The 17978-nt window shown below is 35.8% G+C and overlaps 1 protein-coding gene across 1 annotated transcript in view; it reads right to left on the bottom strand.

The window, feature by feature from the left end:
• Nucleotides 1-4224: 4224 nt before the first annotated feature.
• Nucleotides 4225-17978, bottom strand: part of TM9SF2 (transmembrane 9 superfamily member 2) — a 65474-nt gene continuing 51720 nt past the window's right edge. Inside the window, exons 13-17 of the mRNA XM_043582313.1 lie at nt 15193-15352; nt 12881-13032; nt 11680-11791; nt 7887-8058; nt 4225-4916 (exon numbers count right to left, since the gene is read on the bottom strand). Coding sequence (XP_043438248.1) covers nt 4849-4916; nt 7887-8058; nt 11680-11791; nt 12881-13032; nt 15193-15352 — 664 coding nt within the window. The 3' untranslated portion in view covers nt 4225-4848. The remainder of the gene's footprint in view (nt 4917-7886; nt 8059-11679; nt 11792-12880; nt 13033-15192; nt 15353-17978) is intronic.

Here is a 17978-nt window from a genome sequence, read left to right as displayed (position 1 = left end):
GATTTGTTTTAACAACTGTCAGTGATCACAGAACAAGTGTACAAGACAATGTTGCTGGATACATATTAAAATGCTTAATTTTGTGGAATCAAAATAGCACATTCTAGAACCTGAGAGCTAATAAACAAAATATTGAAATGGTGTCTTTACATCATTATAGCAATTTAAATATTTAAAATCAACATCACTTACCTAAATTCCTAGTTTCAATCAATAAATACACACCTACTATGTGCCAAGTACTGTTATGCCCTAGGCATGAACCAAAGAGGATGTAAATAGTGGTTCCTGCCTTGAGAAGTCTGTGATCTATTTGGGAAGATAAGCCTGCAAAGTTAAAACAATAATTTGAGTAATATTCAAGACAATATTAGGAGAGCTGTCAAACATCACTGTTAAAGAGTTCAGAGGATGGGAAGGATTACTTGGATCAAAGACTTTATACTGGGAGAGATCTGATCAACAGTGGTAGAGGATTCTAAAGCCTGCGTCACTTCCACATCACCTCGCTTGAATCTCTCTCTCTCTCTCTCTCTCTCTCTCACACACACACACACACACACACACACACACACACACACACACAGCAGGAGGTTTACAAAGGTGGGCGTACAGCCTCTAGAATGGTTAAAGGTAACCCAAAGATGCATCACTGCATAGGTCAAGGTCTAAACCACCCTGTGGCTTTAGGGAAGCCACCATGAATCTTGCCCCTACTGGTCACTGCCTCCCAGGGTGTGTTCTGTCAGACACCAGATTCCTGGGTCCCCATCCTGCATAGGTTGATTGACCAATTCTCTGATAGGAGTTACGTAATGGGTCTCAAGGAAGACCTATGAATGGGGGGGGGGGGCATTTTTGATGGCAGCTAGTTTGTGCAATTTCAGTAATGACAGGTGCACAGTTTCCCTGCATGTAAAGTGAATGCACTGCACTCAGGTGCTCCCATTCCTTACCATCTGGTTTCCTGATGTCCTAAAGATTCTACCACCTTCTGCAGCTCCATCGGTTTCTCATCATGACCCCTCTCCTCAAGGGGTTGGCAAAGTTCTTCAAAGTCACATCATCGAGAGCAGAGGAGTAACAAGTCTGGAAGGTGTCCTCTGAGTCCTAGTGGTGGTGGCCACTGAGGACACTGGCTCAGCAGCAGTATCATGGGATGGGCTCTTCTGAGTCCACAGCTCCTGCCACCCTCGCACTGCTAGAGCAGGACACAGGCAGCAACTCTTCCTGTGGCTAACCCTCACCCTACCACCTTAGTTTGCTGTTGTACCTGAGAGTGTCCCAGTCAATACTGCAACACAACTTGTCTGGTGTAGCATCAGCCAGAGAAGAGAGCCTGGTCCATTCTGACTTACTGGCCTATTATTTTCTTTGATAATAATGCTAACAAAAATATTTAGCTTATATTTAGGAAGAAAATCAGATTTGAGTTCTATGTAGACATCATTGATTATAAAGTATCAGTAAAAACTAGCTTTTAAAGGAAACACTAGTCTAGGGCACCTGGGTGGCTCAGTTGGTTAACTGTCCAACTTCAGCTTAGGTGATGATCTCATGGTTCATGGGTTTGAGTCCTCTGTCAGGCTTGCTGCTGTCAGCACAAAGCCCACTTCAGATCCTCTGCCCCCCCCCACCCCCCACCCCCCGCTGCTCCCCCACTAGTGCTCTCTCTCAAAAATAAAACATTAAAAAAACACTAATTTTTCAATCTATCATTTTTTGAGTTAAATCTACCATATTTTTAACTCTCAGAGAAATTAATGACCTAGAACCTATATACATCAAGGTCAAGACCATTCATGTGGCCTAGAACTGCTTTTTGCTAAAAATACCCAAAGGAAATAATTAATAGGATTTTTTAAGAACCAATGTTTTCTTCTTTATAAAGTAATTCATTATTAATGAAAATGTCAACTGTTACCAGTGGGCCAAAGAATAAAAGAGAACAAAAGATAATCAAATGTGAGAATGAAGATAGTTCAAATGAACAGGACAAAGAAATCCAGAATTTCAAAAGCTAGAGAAATGTGCAGAAACAATGATTTTTAGTGTTTAGACTTCAAATTACAGTTAAGGAGAGAACAAATCAGTAGAAGCAAACAGGTTTGACTCTGTCAAAGTAAAAATTTCTGAGAAAGCAAAGCATTATTTTCTACATACAGATTTCACGGCAGGCAGAGATGTTACGGCCACTATTCAGGCTGTAGGAGAAAAATACAAATATGGAAAAATATTTTCTTAATGACATAAATTTACACATTAATGAAATACCAGACCGTCCTGCTATCCATAGGCAAAAGGTAAGGAATGAATTCTGTTAACAGAGGTCATTTAACCTGTTCATTAAAAACCAAAAGCAGGCCTTTATTAAGCCTTCTAAAGTTAATCATTTAAAAAATCTTTAAGGCCTGTAGTGCTTTGTAATTTTAAAAGTGTTTTGTGACTCACGTCACTGCATAATCTCAGCTAGTATATATGAAAGTATGAGGGACTGATAGCACAGATTTAAGGTATTGGTTAATTTTCAAGTCAAACATCAACTAGAACAGAGGCACCAGATGCCCACGTATGACCATATAGCAACTTCTGGGCTGCACCGTGCACAAGCTTCATACCTCGTATGGTGTGATGCATACGGAAAGGTCTATCCTCAGCTACTTCCCCCAACTGCTCCATTCCCTAAGTGGCAGGCACCCTTTTGAGGCACTCCTTTCACTTCCAGCACTGGTAAAGTGCCATCGAACCCAAACTGCAAATGTTAAACAGCATTGCTAATTAAGACTACTTTCACTACTGGCATTGCTTAAGCTTCTCCCATTAGCCAAAAGTTGGGACACTGAGAAAAAGGCATAACTGGGCAAATTCTGAAGTGACAAGAAAAGGCAAAAGGACTCAAGTCATGTGACTTCCCTCTGTGTTTGCGGCACCGTGGCAGCATTACTTTCTACATACAGATTTCTACATATTTTTCTACATACAGCTAGAACCACGGCAGTGACTCCTCCTCATAAAGCCTGATAAAGCCACAGAGGAAAGGCTGTGTCCTCACAGGCCCTTCTCACCACTGGCCTTTCCTCTTTACTGGCTTTTTCATCATTACTCCCTGCTAAATCTTTTCCTTTGATGTTTTTGTTTTTCTAACGGCCTCATTATTTAAATGTGAAATGTGCTTACTGCAAAGTATAGACAAATAAAAATTTTATAGGAAAACATTCTATCAAAGCAGTAAGTTGGCTTTGTAAGTTTTAGTTACTAAGCTAATCGGTTCACTGAAGGAAAAGTAAGATTGAAGACGCTTAATTCTGATCAACAAAACTAGCCTAGTTCTGAATCCAGAGTTTTTTATAAACTTTTTCTTTGTTTAGTCAATCAGTCTATCTCAACTGTACTTTAACAGTATTATACATAAAAAACTAAATATACTGCAAGAAATGTAGAAAATAAATTTGAAAGGAACTTCTCTTAAATCTCTATGTGAGAAGGTAAAAATAACCAGAGCTCCTTCATGCTTCAACACCGACAGGTTAGTTGTTTTAAAACGGGATATCGACCTAAAACTACTGAGTAAGAGCCCATATCATACGAACAATAGTTAGTAATTTTAGTGTCAATTTAGTGTAAACAGTACCTGATTTGTTCTCATAAGCAGCAAGCACTGAGCCCCTAACATACAAGATGAATATTCTTACAGGTATACGCAGACTAAAGTTTCTGAAATCATCCCAAACTTCTATTTCCACATAAATGTTTTTTAATTAGTCAGATGAATGTGAAAGAGAAATAGTTATTTCTTAACTCTAAGAAATAAAACTGTGAAATCCAAATTAAGACAATGTAATCACAAAGGGGAAGATCTGCTAGTCATTGTTAATGTATAAATAAATACGGACTTAAAAAAAATACTGTATTTTGAAAAACAGGTCAAAAACATAAAATCCTTAATGACAATGTAGTGGGCCCATATTAACTACTAGACTTACATCATTTATCTAGCTAGATATGCACAACTAAAATTTCTATTACTGCCTAATAGTGAAAATTCCAGGTTTGTCACAAGACCTAGGAGGCTGGAGTTTCATTTAGATCAACCAAGAAAATGTTATATAAACAAAAATCAGTAAAATCTGATAAAACAGTGAAAACCATTTTAAAATACCATTGGTAAACAGATTTCTATTTATAGACTCTCCTTGAATATACAATAGGTAATGATGCAATGCAGACATTTTTACAATATTTATTAAGATAACAAATTTATAAATTGAAAGACTCAGAGGCACATAGTTTAAAAGGCCAATACCATGGGAATAATGAAGTCAACACAGAAAAGAAGATATGAACAGTTACAACCAAGACAAGATTTCTTTAAAAGCCACATCCCCCCAATAAACACATCATATGAATCATCCTTCAAAATTACCATGATAAAAAGTCATTTCCTTCAAAGAAAAATAATTCTTTCCACCTACCGTGCCTAGAAAATCCTATTTACAACGAACTGTCCTGCATTTCATCAGTACTGTTTAATATGGCCTTCTCTATTCTGTCATTAGAAGTATTGAAAATTTTATAGCTATTGTATTTACAAATGCACATAATATTTAAATTTGCTCTTCACTGAGAACAACTGAATATATACTTAATCAAATCACAATACAAATGTTTTAGTGTTGAAAACACATTTTGTGGGGACAGGTGTACGGGAAGAGGTGTATTTAGAATTATGTTGTTTCTGAAGGATTACTAGGCCAATAAATCTGATAAAACTCAAGGTAGTCACAAAAACAGGTCTTTGTTGATGAAGAATTTAATTTATTTCTGTTTTAACTGGACACACTGGCTTCTTCAGTCAACCTTCACCACACTGTATATTTTGGTAACAAACCAAAAGCATGCAAAGAAGCCAATTGTTCCTATAAAAGAAAAAAACAAAATAAACTCTTTTCCCAAGGAAATCTCATAATTTACACAAAAACACAGACTTAAAATTATTGGTTCCTTAAAAAAAGCCACAAAACTATAAACTATTACTTACCAGGAATATACCATAGGTCCATAAATTCTTTGAAACTTACACCACTACCTCAAATTTCTTGCGGAAATTGATGGAACTTTTTATACTTTTAAGATTACTACCTAAACTTTCTATGATACATTTTTTCTTATTACATGCAAAAAAACTGAAATTAAAATATGAATAGGATGCCAATTTTCCTTTCCTATTTAATACTTCCTTATCACAAAATGGAAAACTGCTATGAGAATTAATTCAAGGTCTGATATGAATACCTTAAACAGAGTATCAGATTCATATAATAAGTAGGGATTATTTTCTAAGTATTTTTACAGAGAATTATCAGTTTTCAAAGAACCATAATAAAATTAAAATTTTTTAAATTTAAAGTGTTTAAAAGGTGATACAATTAGGATAATAACAAAGATGCACCCCACTGAATACGAGAGGTGGTGTGGTGTCAGAGGACAGAGCAGCTGTTGTGACTGTGTGTATTATCCTTGCACTAGTCAACGGAAATCTCCAAGCCCATTTCTTACAAAACAGAGATAATTTTATCTGCCCTAGGTAGAGTAAATGAGACGATTCATGAAAAAATACATGCTTTGGTTTTCGAGTATCTTCATCAGTCTAGATTCCAAAAAAATTGAAAACCAGACAGGTGACAAAAATGAGACTTAGTTAAGTAACTGTCTAATAGCCACATGGCTGGTAAGCAGGATCAGAATGTAAACTCACCTTTTCTGACTTCAAATATAGTGTTATTTTAAACTTTACCATGCTTAGATAAATTCAGAGACTCTTGTCTTGTAAAAGAATATTTGCTAACTTGTGAACTGCCTGACATATTTTTAAAACCTGGAATTTCTCCAGAATTACCACCTGAGAATAGTCAATAAGTGGACATGCAGAAGAATACAGAAGGAGAAGCACATATCCTTGTGGCAGGTTTATATATATATATATAAAGTTCCAACCTTTTTTCTTTTTATTACACTTAACACAATGGTGAAAAGTATTAATGGAGATTTTCTAAGTCAAGAGACTATACAGGGGACCTTATTATGGGAAGTAGCAGCATTGTTGTTCTCATACATCATACATGTACCCACTATGTACCATTGTGTATGTTTTAGAGGACATAAAAATCTACATTTTGGATATTCAAAAGACAATTATTAAGGTTTGTAAAGAGGCTGGGGTTAATTTTAGAAAAGTAATGGTAAAACATAAAAGTATTTAAACAACCTTATGCTTACCAAGAGCTTTAAGATAATAAAGAGAAAATATTCTAAGGTGAGAAAATACATTTGTCATCATACTGGCAACCCTAGGTAAGTTAAGTTTATTTTGTTCTTAACAAAATACTTTTAGTATTTTATTTTGTCCTTAATAGGGATAAATATAATAAACATACTAAAAGTGGCATCTTTCCTTATGTAACAGAATATTTTGTTTTGTAAAACAGATTTACTTAAATAAAATGGTGTCAGTTTGCAGTACTGAAGTAAATACAGATGTACCCCACTTTAGAAAAACGCAAGACACTGAAAGGGTTCACCATTCCCCAGCAGAGAATCTTTCCCATAAACTGAAATACACCCAAAGTTACTGGTTTAACTGGTTGATTCAATTTGAGGTGGCTCCAAAATTTAGATTACAAAGTTTGTTTCACTCTGAATAAATAAAATGTCACTAAAAATCAAGAACAATAAAGAGAGGTGATAAACTACACAATAGGTAAACTATCATATCACATGCCTGGAAAAATAAGAGACATTCACTAAGATCACTACTTTTTGTGTGTAGGCAAGGAGTAAATTCTTCTATATATGCTTTTACAGACATACAGATCCATATGCACAACAGTAATTGCTCGTTTCAGAGGCTACACTTTGTTTTGCGGATCACTGATTAAGATTTATGGCTGTGGACCTAGCTATGTGTTACGTAGCACTAAGACAAGCACCCACCACATACACCAACCCCCCCCTGTATCTGACCAATGACCTAGAATACAGAATCAGTGTAAGAGCCTGAACCTCCTTACAGCTGATACAGCAACAGGGGAACTTCAAAACCCCATCTAATTCTCTCAAATGTTAACAGATGACTAAAAAGCAGAACAGTTCTAATTTATTTTTAATTCCTTTTTCCTTTTCAGATCCTATATTTCCTCACACAGCATGCAACACAATCTAAGATAAAATTATAGATGCACATTTTTTGTGAAAAAGAAAGGTCCCACAATTTTCTTTTTTTAGTTTGGTCATTCCACAAATGTTTACCAAGCAGCTACTCTAAGCGCTCTAAGACTCAGAAAACTTTTATCCAGGTGAAGAGATAAGGCACACATATATAAAATAAATACCAATACAGTACAATTTCCCATTAGGTACTTATATATTTTAAAGTGGAGATATAAACTTGTAGTTTAAATTTCTAGAGTAAGGGGTATTCTATGATTGTCTTTTCTTGGTAACATTTATTCTCAATTTCATCTTGACTTCACCCCTTCGATTTCTACTTATCCCTAGACTTAGACAGCTAAAGCTTTCACCCTATCTCTGAAATGAGCTTAAGAAGCACTGTACCATTAACAGGTTAATAGGGGAAAACTTTTGACAGGTATGGGCCCAGGTACCCCTGGACTCATAGCACAACAATGGACATTGTTTAGCCTTCTTCCTTTAGGTTCTGTTTCCTCTTTGGTTTATTGACATCCACCTCACAGCAGGGCCGACCAAACAATGCTCAGCTGCACTTAGGACTAAATGTAGGAGTGCTGAGTAGTAGAAGCCCAAGGAAAATATTTATAAATAATTTGCCTAAAAACTTATTAACTAAAACTAAGAATTTTAATTCTTACCTGTAAAAAGAAAGAAGATCAAAACCATTATCATGGTATAGCCAAAGTACAGAATTGTACTTGCCGTTCCTGTGATTTGCAGTTTTGAAAAGAAGTAGTGTACTGCATATATTAAGAAATAAACTGCAGTAAAGCCACTGGTAAGGAATGAACGCCACTGCCAATGGTAATCCTAGGTAGAAAAGAAAAAGTTAAAGAACAAGAATTACTTTCCAATTACTAATTACATGTAGCAGAACAAAGTTACAAAGCAAATGCAGCTACGTGACACAGCCCCAAAACCTAGCTTTGCTATCATTTCCCGTCTTTTTCTCCTACTGAACTTTGCCCATTTCCCTGCTCACTGAAGATGCTAAGAAGCATTCCCTACTTTTGGTGGAACTACTTCAAGCTGGGCTAAAAACACATGGAAAAATCTTAAATGGTTTATGAATAATGAAGCATTAGACTGTACTTTAAAATGTACTCTTCCCAAAGAAAAGCAATGCACAAGATCTTACTTACATAGTTCAAAATTAATATTATTTATCTTATATTCTGGTCAACTCTATGTTACGAAGAAGATTATCCTATTAAAGCCTGGTTGAAATCTATTTTCAGTTGCAAGTAACATAATTTAAACAAGGTAAGTTTTAAAAAGAGCTCTTCTTACTTTTACATGAAGTAGTTTATAGCTTAGCAGGAGATCTCTTAAAAGAAAATACTTCATCTTTCCTACCCCGTAGAATATGTGAAAAATTAAATATATTTAAAAAGTATGCCAGCATAAATTAGAAAATCTTATGGAGTCCACACACAAAAACTACTATAGCAAATGAACAAATTTAGCAAAATTGCAGGAGTACAGGAAAGAAATGAAAATCAGCTGTGTTTTTATACACTAATGATGAACAATCTGAAAAGGAAATTTTAAAAAAAGTCCATTTACAACAGCATCCAAAAAGAATAAGATACCTAGGAACAAATTTCACCAAGAACATGAAAGACTTATACACTGAAAATTACAATACAAAACATGCCAAAAAAAAAAAATTAAAGACAAATAAATGGAAAGACATTCTGTGTCCATGGACTGGAAGACTTGACACTGATAAGATGGCAATACTCTTCTAAGTGATCTCCAGATTCAATGCAATTCCTATCAAAATTCCAACAACCTTTATTACAAAAAAGGAAAAGCTGATCCCAAGTTCATAGGCAATTGCAAAGGGTCCTGAATAGCCAAAACAGTCTTCACAAAAGAACAAAGTTAGAGAACTGACCCTTCCCAATTCCAGAATTTATTACAAAGCTATGGTAATCAAAACAGTGTGGTACTGGCATAAAGACACTGTATATACCACTGGAATAGAATTGACTGAGAATCCAGAAATAAATCCATACATCTATGGCCAATGGATTTTCCACAAGGTTGCAAGACCATTCAATGAGGAAAGATTTAGTCTCTTTAACAAATGGAAAAACTGGATATTCACATGTAAAAGAATGAAGGTGGATTCCTAACTAATTACCATAACCAAAAAATAAACTCACAATGGATCAATGACCTAAATATGTAAGCTAAAACTATACACTCAGAAGAAAACATACAGATAAATTTTCATTACCTTGAATTTAGCAATGAATTCTTAGATATGGCAACAAAAGAAAAAAATAGATAAATCAGAATCTATCAAAATTACAAACTTTTGTGTAAAGGCCATTATCAAGAAAGTAAAAAGACAACCTACAGAACAAGAGAAAATATTTGCAAATCATTTATCTGATAAAAGTTTAGTACTTAGTATTCAGAATATATACAGAACTCTGAATTATATACAGAACTCTTTACAACTCAACAAAAAGATAAATAACCCAGTTCATAAATGGGCGAAAAATCTAAACAGACATTTTCCAAACAAGATACACAGATGGTCAACAACCAAAGAAAAGATGCTCAACATCATTAGTCACTGGGGAAGTGAAGATCAAAACCACAATAAGATACAACTTCACACCTACAAGGATGGCTATAATTTTTAAAAAACGGCAAATAGCAAGCGTAGGTAAGGATATGGAGAAATTAGAACACTTGTGCATTTCTGGCAAGAATGCAAATGGTACAGCCACTGTGAAAAATACTTTGGTGGCTCTGCAAAAAGTTAAAGAATTACCATATGACTCAGTGATTCCACTTTAATGTATATACCCAAAAGAACTGAAAACTGGTACTCAAAACAAGTATTTGTATATGAATGCTCATAGAAGCACTATTCCCAATAGCCAAAAGGTGGAAACAAATCTAATTTCCATCAGCAAATGACTGGATAAACAAATTAGGGTATAGCTATACAATGGAATATTATTCAGTTATAAAAAGGAACAAAGTACTGAATCTTGAAAACATTCTGCTACGTGAAAGAAGCCAGACACAAAAGGTCACATATGACTCCATTAACATGAAATGTCCAGAATAGGTAAATCTTTAGACAGAAAGCAGACTGATGATTGCCAGGGTTTTGGAGGGAGAAGGGAATGAGAAGTAATTGCTTAATGGTATGAGGTTTTATTTAAGGGTGATGAAAATATTTTGGAACTAGAAAGAGGTGGTAGTTGTACAACACTGTAAATGAACGTAGTAAATGCCACTGAATTGTTCACTTTAAAATGGTTTAATTTTAAGTTATGTGAATTTAACCTCAACTTTTAAGAAAAGCATCTAAGTTTAACAAAATTAGATTTAATCTCCTATATAGAAAATAAATACAAAAGAATGATTTAATATAACACAGATCTTCAAAAATCAAATATACATAAGAGTGCCATCATTTTGCCATGACTATAATTCATTACAGTGTAACCACTCTAATGTTTTAATGAATACTCCCACTTAAAAATGTTTTATATTAAGGGTGCCTGTGTGGCTCAGCTGGTCGAGAGTGTCTGGCTCTGGATTTCAGCTTAGGTCACGATCTCACAGGGATAGAGCCCCACATCGGGCTCCACAATGGGTGTGGTGCCTGTTTGGCATTTTCTTTCCCCTTCTCTGCCCCTCCCCCACTCACATGCATGCGCATGCTCACGTGCTCTAAATAAATAAATAAATAAATAAATAAATAAATAAATAAATAAATAAATAAATAAAGGGGTGCATGGGTGGCTCAGTTGGTTAAGCATCTGACTCTTGATTTTGACTCAGGTCATGATCTCACAGTTTGTGGGATAGAGACCCGAGTGGGGCTCTGTGTGACAGTGCGGAGACTACTTGGGATTCCCTCTCTCTCTCAAAATAAACTTCAGTGTTAAAAAAAAAGATTTTAGGGGCGCCTGGGTGGCGCAGTCGGTTAAGCATCCGACTTCAGTCAGGTCACGATCTCGCGGTCAGTGAGTTCGAGCCCCGCGTCAGGCTCTGGGCTGATGGCTCAGAGCCTGGAGCCTGTTTCCGATTCTGTGTCTCCCTCTCTCTCTGCCCCTCCCCCATTCATGCTCTGTCCCTCTCTGTCCCAAAAAATAAATAAACGTTGAAAAAAAAATAAAAATAAAAGATTTTAGATAAAAATAAACAAATTTTAAAAGAAAAACCGAGAAAATTAACATTTTAAATTTAAGCTCTAAATAAATATACTGAACTGAGATACTATCATAATCCAATCCTAAAAAGAGCTACATTTAATTGAGGAATGCAGGTCAATTTCTATCTTAATAAACACATATTTACAGAAATTATTTCAACTGATGGTATTCAAAGTTGTCTTATGCCAAAATTATAAATACCGGCTACAAATTAATACAAGTGAACATTGCTAATACATACCTCTGCACATAGGTGGAAATAGCAAAGAAGTATAGTTGCCTCTGAACATGTAATAACCAAAATGATAAACACCAGAAATAGGAAGCCAAACATGTAATACATCTGATGTGACCTATAATCAAACATGTCAAGATTAAACTATAAATCTTTTCTCTTTGTCACAGTAAATGACACAGTCTTTTCACCTTCCCTGAACTGGAAAATGTTTGCTTTTTCTCCCAACTAAAGACAACACAACCTCATAGGTGTGGATGGTGTAGGGGTAGGGCAGGGAGAGGAAAAGGTTTGGTAATGTCATTGGATTTTGCCTTCTCACTCAAGTAGAACCTGAAACTCTTATTTAGTCAAATATGCTTAGTCTAATTGTTTACTAGTGAGACAAATTTGATAAAAAATTAATACACATGCAGAGCCAAACTAAAAAAGGGTCGCAGTTGGTATACATTGTTTCTTATCATATGTGATAAAAACAGCTGACTTTTGAAAATGTTGTAACAATCGGGAAGGAAAGATCTGTTCCAATCACTAAAAAGCTCACATTCAATGCTGACTCCATGTTACTGCAAACCTTGGTACTTGCTGTAACATGTCACTGTGGTCATATTACGATAATACACTGCAGTGTATATACCCTAATAAAGTGGCTCAGAATTAGCCCCATGAGTTTCTCCATGCAAATAAGAAATCAAGAGAATGAAGGAATCTTGGGATTAGTAAGAACTTTGAACGTCATCTACCTCCACCCTCCTCCCAATGCTTGATCAAATCAAATCCCCTATATCAAGGGCTCAGAGTATCTTCTCTCTGAAGCAGTACAGATCAGTTACTTAAGAACACAGGTATGGGGAGACAGGTTAATTTTCTGTCACATAGTAGCCGTGTGACACAGGTAAATTACTTAATATCCAAAGCTTCACCTCTGTCTCTGTAAAATGGGGATAATACCCACCCCACTGAGGTCTGAGGATTAAGTCAGAAGTAAAAGTAAGAATTAATAAGCACTCAATTAGTAACAGCTGTTATCACTTATTCTTTTTCTCATATGGAAAAGATAAAATAACCTTTGGCTCTTAAGATTTCTGATTACTGGAGATTTTACATGTATAAGATACAAATAGTCATTCATCCAGATAAACAAAAAGAGAAAGCTAATGCTACATGTAATGGGAAAGGGGATAAGACGACTTCACCCTTAGCTTACCAGATACTATTTAGAATGAAGAAAAGCTGTATAAAGATGCACCCAAAGGGCAAAATCCCTCCCATGATAATACCAGGCAATGGCTTTGTGTAGAAGGATTGCTCAGGTATCTGACGTGGAATCTGATTTGTTCGAACTGGATGTTCAATGGCCTTTAGTAAAAAAAAAAGAAAGGATTCATAAATATTTATCTATTTAAAAAATTTTTCTCTATATTAGATTATCTGCCTGCTTTTTCTCAGCTTCCATGATGATAGTATTGGCAATATAAGTCTACTTAAGTCATCAAACTGAATTTTGTATTTAGAAGCAATGACCCCAGATACTATCAGGTATAATGTTCAGTCTGTCTAGTGGAACAAGCCATCACTGTTTCCAGCAGTTATCCATTAATGGCTTTAGGTAAAGTAAGAAATACATAGAAGGAGGTAATATAGTACTTAAAAATAACAGTTAAGACAAAGGAAATGTTAAGTTTTCCCTTTTAATGACATAATTACTGTAAGAAATTAGCTGATTCTGAAGTTACTGTCGATGAATTTTTATTTGGAGATGGGCAATATCATCTTTACTAAAATTGTTCAATTCTACTAAGATTTAAGAACATAAAGGCAACAATGAATGGCTATATGAAACTTTATGACCATAAGATACTGATAATATTCTCCCTTTTGTAACATACGACATGGTAGTATAAAAATAAATGAAATCTAAAGCACCAAAAACACAGCCAAGGGGAAACAGGGGTACAGATACAGAAATTCATTTTCTTGCAAAAAATTTCAAAAGCATACTTTTTATAGTTTTTGTGATGACACCTCAAAACTTAAAACTTGGTAGGGCACCTGGGAGGCTCAGTCAGTTAAGGGTCTGACACTTGATTTTGGCTCAGGTCACGATCTCGCAGTTCATGGGATCAAGCCCCATGGTGGGCTCTGCACTAACAGTGTGGAGTCTGCTTGGGACTCTCTGACACTCTCACTCTCTCTCTCTCTCTCTCTCTCCCCCTCCCTGTCCTCCCTGTCCCTCCCTACTTGCATATACGCACTCTCTTTCTCAAAATAAATAAATTCTTAAAAAAAAAATGTATAACTGGTAGTCTCATTGAGAATATACTTCTGTGAAATAGATATACAGATAGAAAATCATTAGATCGTTCTTCAGTGTTTGTACTTTTAACAGGAATATTTTTAGAATGTCAAATACTTATTTATGTAATCAAAATTTTTAAATCATGCCAGGTCACTATTTGTGCGATATATGTATTTTTATGCTATACAGATTTAGAATTGTAAACTAAGCAAAATGCCAAAGAATTGAAAAATCTTACAGTAGGCTGGCATGGTAGGTGCAGTGGAGACAATGAAGCAATGACAGTTTCTTCCAGGACATTCTGGGTCCCCTTCACAAAGTGTATGGCAATACATTATCTCTTTTAACCTTGTGGACTGGATGTTCTCAGAGAAAAGCAAGGACAGTGAAGTGAGAAGGACACTAGATAAATTCTCAGGGCACCTGGCTGGCTCAGTCGGTTAAGCATCCGACTTCGGCTCAGGTCGTGATCACATTGTTGTTTGTGGGTTCAAGTCCCCCTTTGGGAGTGCAGTGATAGTGCAGAACCTGCCTGGGATTCTCTCTGCCCCTCCCCCACTCACACACTCTCTCTTTCTCTCAAAATAAACAAACCTTAAAAAAAAAGGTGGGGGGGGGACTAATTTAAAAAAAAAAAAAAGAAAAGAAAAAATGTTCATTTTCCTCTTAGCCTGTGGGCAAAAGGAGGCAGCAGAGGTGGAGAAAGACTGGAGGCAGGGAAGGACTGAGCTTTGAATATTAGCAGGAAATATTAGGAGGAAAACCACAGAAAATTTTTTGCAAAGCTACATGTTAAAAAAAATTACCACTGTCACTTTATAGTCACTTTTCTTACAGCTTTCCTCCTAACCCATATTCTTGGTTTACTTTGTTAAGTAATGTAGAAACACTTAATGCACTAACTTAAAACACTAAAAAAAGTTTTCAATAGTTTAACTTAGCATTTCGTTGTCTATTAATCTACAGTTTCCATTTACTTACAAAACTTTGAAATCTAAGTTTATATCTGTGACTTCTCTACCACACCCAAAATAATACTATTTTTAAGAATGACTGCAATCAAACTAAGAGATCATCAATTTTCTATGAAATCCAGATCCCATAGGGTAAGTGTGTATCTTTTAGACATTTTTTTTAAAGACACTGTTCTATCTTTTAAGGTGGCATATGCTAATTTTCATAGCTGAAATTTATTTGAATAAATTAACACATAAACTTACGTTCTTCTTAAAACCGAAGTATGCACCAATAAATGTTAGAGGCACAGATATGCAGAACCAAAGGGCCAATATGGCAACCAATGTTCCAAAAGGAATAGCTGCTGAAGATCCTTCTCCCCAGAGAATCAGATTCATTATAAAGAAGTCAGCAAATACAATCCTGAAAGATACAATAGGCTTTTGGGTAAAACTTGAGTCAGAAGCAAAATGATATAGTACCAATCATATGTAATTAATATTACAATTTCTGTGTTACATACAAAGAAAATGAAGTTGCTGAGTAATGGGGTATATGAATTTAAAATTACTTTCTAGAAATTACCCAATTGCTCTTCAGATTGGTTTTGCCTGACTGAAATTCCCACCAGTAGCTTAAGAAAGTTACCTCTTTATGTATTTCATCGTGCTTTGGATTGTCAAATTTATTGTTTAATTTAAGTCCTGTTCACAACTGCTGTGGAGCATCTTGTGTCTATTGGTTTTATAGTTATTATTTCTGTGACTTGCTGGTTACATCTACTACTCACTTTTCATTTGGGGTGTACGTCTTTTCTAAAGTTATAGATGTGAGTTATTTATATATTCTAGCTACTAATAATTCCTTGTTAAATATCCCGTTCTCTGAGTTAATGGCTTTTTATGAACCCCAAACAAGTGAATATGTATACTTAATTTCCCTTCAGTCTTTTTTCTCTGAGTACATTTTAAAACATACGGCTGTAATCACATGATAATTGTTTCTACATTCCCCCCACACAGTTTTTAATGTGACCAGTTGTCAATTTTCCCTTTATCCTTTGTGTAACTTATTTAAGAGAAGAAAGTCCTTCCTAACCTGGGATCATGAACATACTCCTCTTTTTTGTTTTTTTTTAAAGATTTTATTTTTTTATGCAATCTCCACACCCAACGTGGGATTTGAACTCACAACCCCGAGATTAAGAGTCACATGCTCCACCAACTGAGCTAGCCAGGCACTTCCATGAAGACACTCTTCCATATTTTCTTCCAACTGTTAAGCCCATTACATTTAGATCACAATCCCCTTGGAATTGATTGTGTGTGTGACTGGTAAGAACAGCATTTTTCTTCCTTCATATACACAATCAAGTATGAGCATCATCTAACACTTCCTCTGATTGGTGATGCCACATCTAGCTGCTTCCATGAATATATGGTCTATTTCTATGTTTTCTGTGCTAGTAGCTGCAGCACATTGCCAAACCCCTCATGCAGTCAATACTCTGATCAAGTAACACGGTGAATTTGTATCTCGTACTGTGAAGGTTTTCTGTTGCTAATACTCCTTTCTGTTGTTTTATAGCTGAAACTTGTTCTCTGTATACAAATTATATCACAAATAAATATGAGATTTTATTAATATAAAGAAGCATTTCTCTCCATTCAATCCTTTTTTTTTTTTTAATTTATTTATTTTAAGAGAGTGGAGCATGAGTGTGTACCAGTGGGGGAGGAGCAAAGAGAGGGAGAGAAAGAATCCCAAGCAGCAATCGCACTGTCAGCAAAGAGCCCAACTTGGAGCTCAATCTCATGAAAGGTGAGATCATGACTTGAGCCTAAACCAAGAGTTGGATGCTTAACTGACTGAGCCACCCACATGCCCCTCCACTGAATAATTTTTATATTTGGAAACAATGTTTAATATTATCAAATACCATTTTGTTGTGTCTACTGTAATAATTATATGTAGGTATTTACATAAAATTACATGAATTAATTTCATGTCATTAAATGGTACTTCTTTTCCTAGGCAAACACCAATTCTCCCTGCCCCCTTGGGTTCCTGGTACACTCTTATGTGCTTTTCCTCCCCCAACCCTGGCTTTTCCCTCATCCATTACCTCACTATCCTTCTGGTGAAAACCTAACAGGGTTTTTTTGTTGTTGTTTTTTTTTTAATGAACACCCACTTTTAAGGGTAGCATGAAGATAAATCAAAGAAGGGCTGATCAGAGATATAAAACTGGCTTAGGATAATTTCTATGAAGCCAAAAAATGAAAGGCATTTCAAGGAGAAAGTATCCCAATGTTAGACAAGGTAGAGAGATAGAGTGAAGACAGAGAAAATGATTTCTAGATTTAGAAATGCGAATATCATTGGTATTTGAGAGAAGTTTTCACTAAAGTCATAGGGGAAGAAAGAGTACGTGGGTTTATGTTGTGAATGCATGCTGAGAAGAAAATGAGAATAAAGGAGTGTGGAATATTTTTTCAAGGCAGTTTGTTAGGAATGTAAAAGAAAGAAGATAGTAGAGGGGAAGATGCTTACGGAGAAGCTCATTTTAGGATTTGGGAACCTAGTATATTTGTAGGAAAGACGATGAAACACGAACAGAACACTGAGAAACAGAAGATGCCAGAGATTAGGAGGAATGTCTGAAAGGCAAGTTTCTGAAGGAAATCACAGACTGCTGACTTGTCTTGGGAAGAAGGAGTACTTCTTTAGTTGATGGGAAAGAAGACAAAGGATTTGGCTGGAGAAAAAGCATAAAAATCTGAATACATCAGGGCGCCTGGGTGGCTCAGTTGGTTAAGCGTCTGACTTCGGCTCAGGTCATAATCTCCCAGTTTCAGACTTCCAGCCCCACATCGGGCTCTGTGCTGACAGCTCAGAGCCTGGAGCCTGCTTCAGATTCTGCGTCTCCCTCTCTCTTTGCTCCTCTCCCACTTGTGTTCTCTCTCTCTCTCAAATATAAACATTAAAAAAAAAAAAGATTCTTACTCCCTCCCTCTGCCCCTCTCCCCTGCTCACCCTCTCTCTCTAA

Source organism: Prionailurus bengalensis, chromosome A1 (genome assembly GCF_016509475.1).
Source record: "Prionailurus bengalensis isolate Pbe53 chromosome A1, Fcat_Pben_1.1_paternal_pri, whole genome shotgun sequence".
Classification (NCBI taxonomy): Eukaryota; Metazoa; Chordata; class Mammalia; order Carnivora; family Felidae; genus Prionailurus; species Prionailurus bengalensis.
Note: the sequence above shows the minus strand (reverse complement) of the source record. Positions and strands in the feature narration are given on the sequence as shown.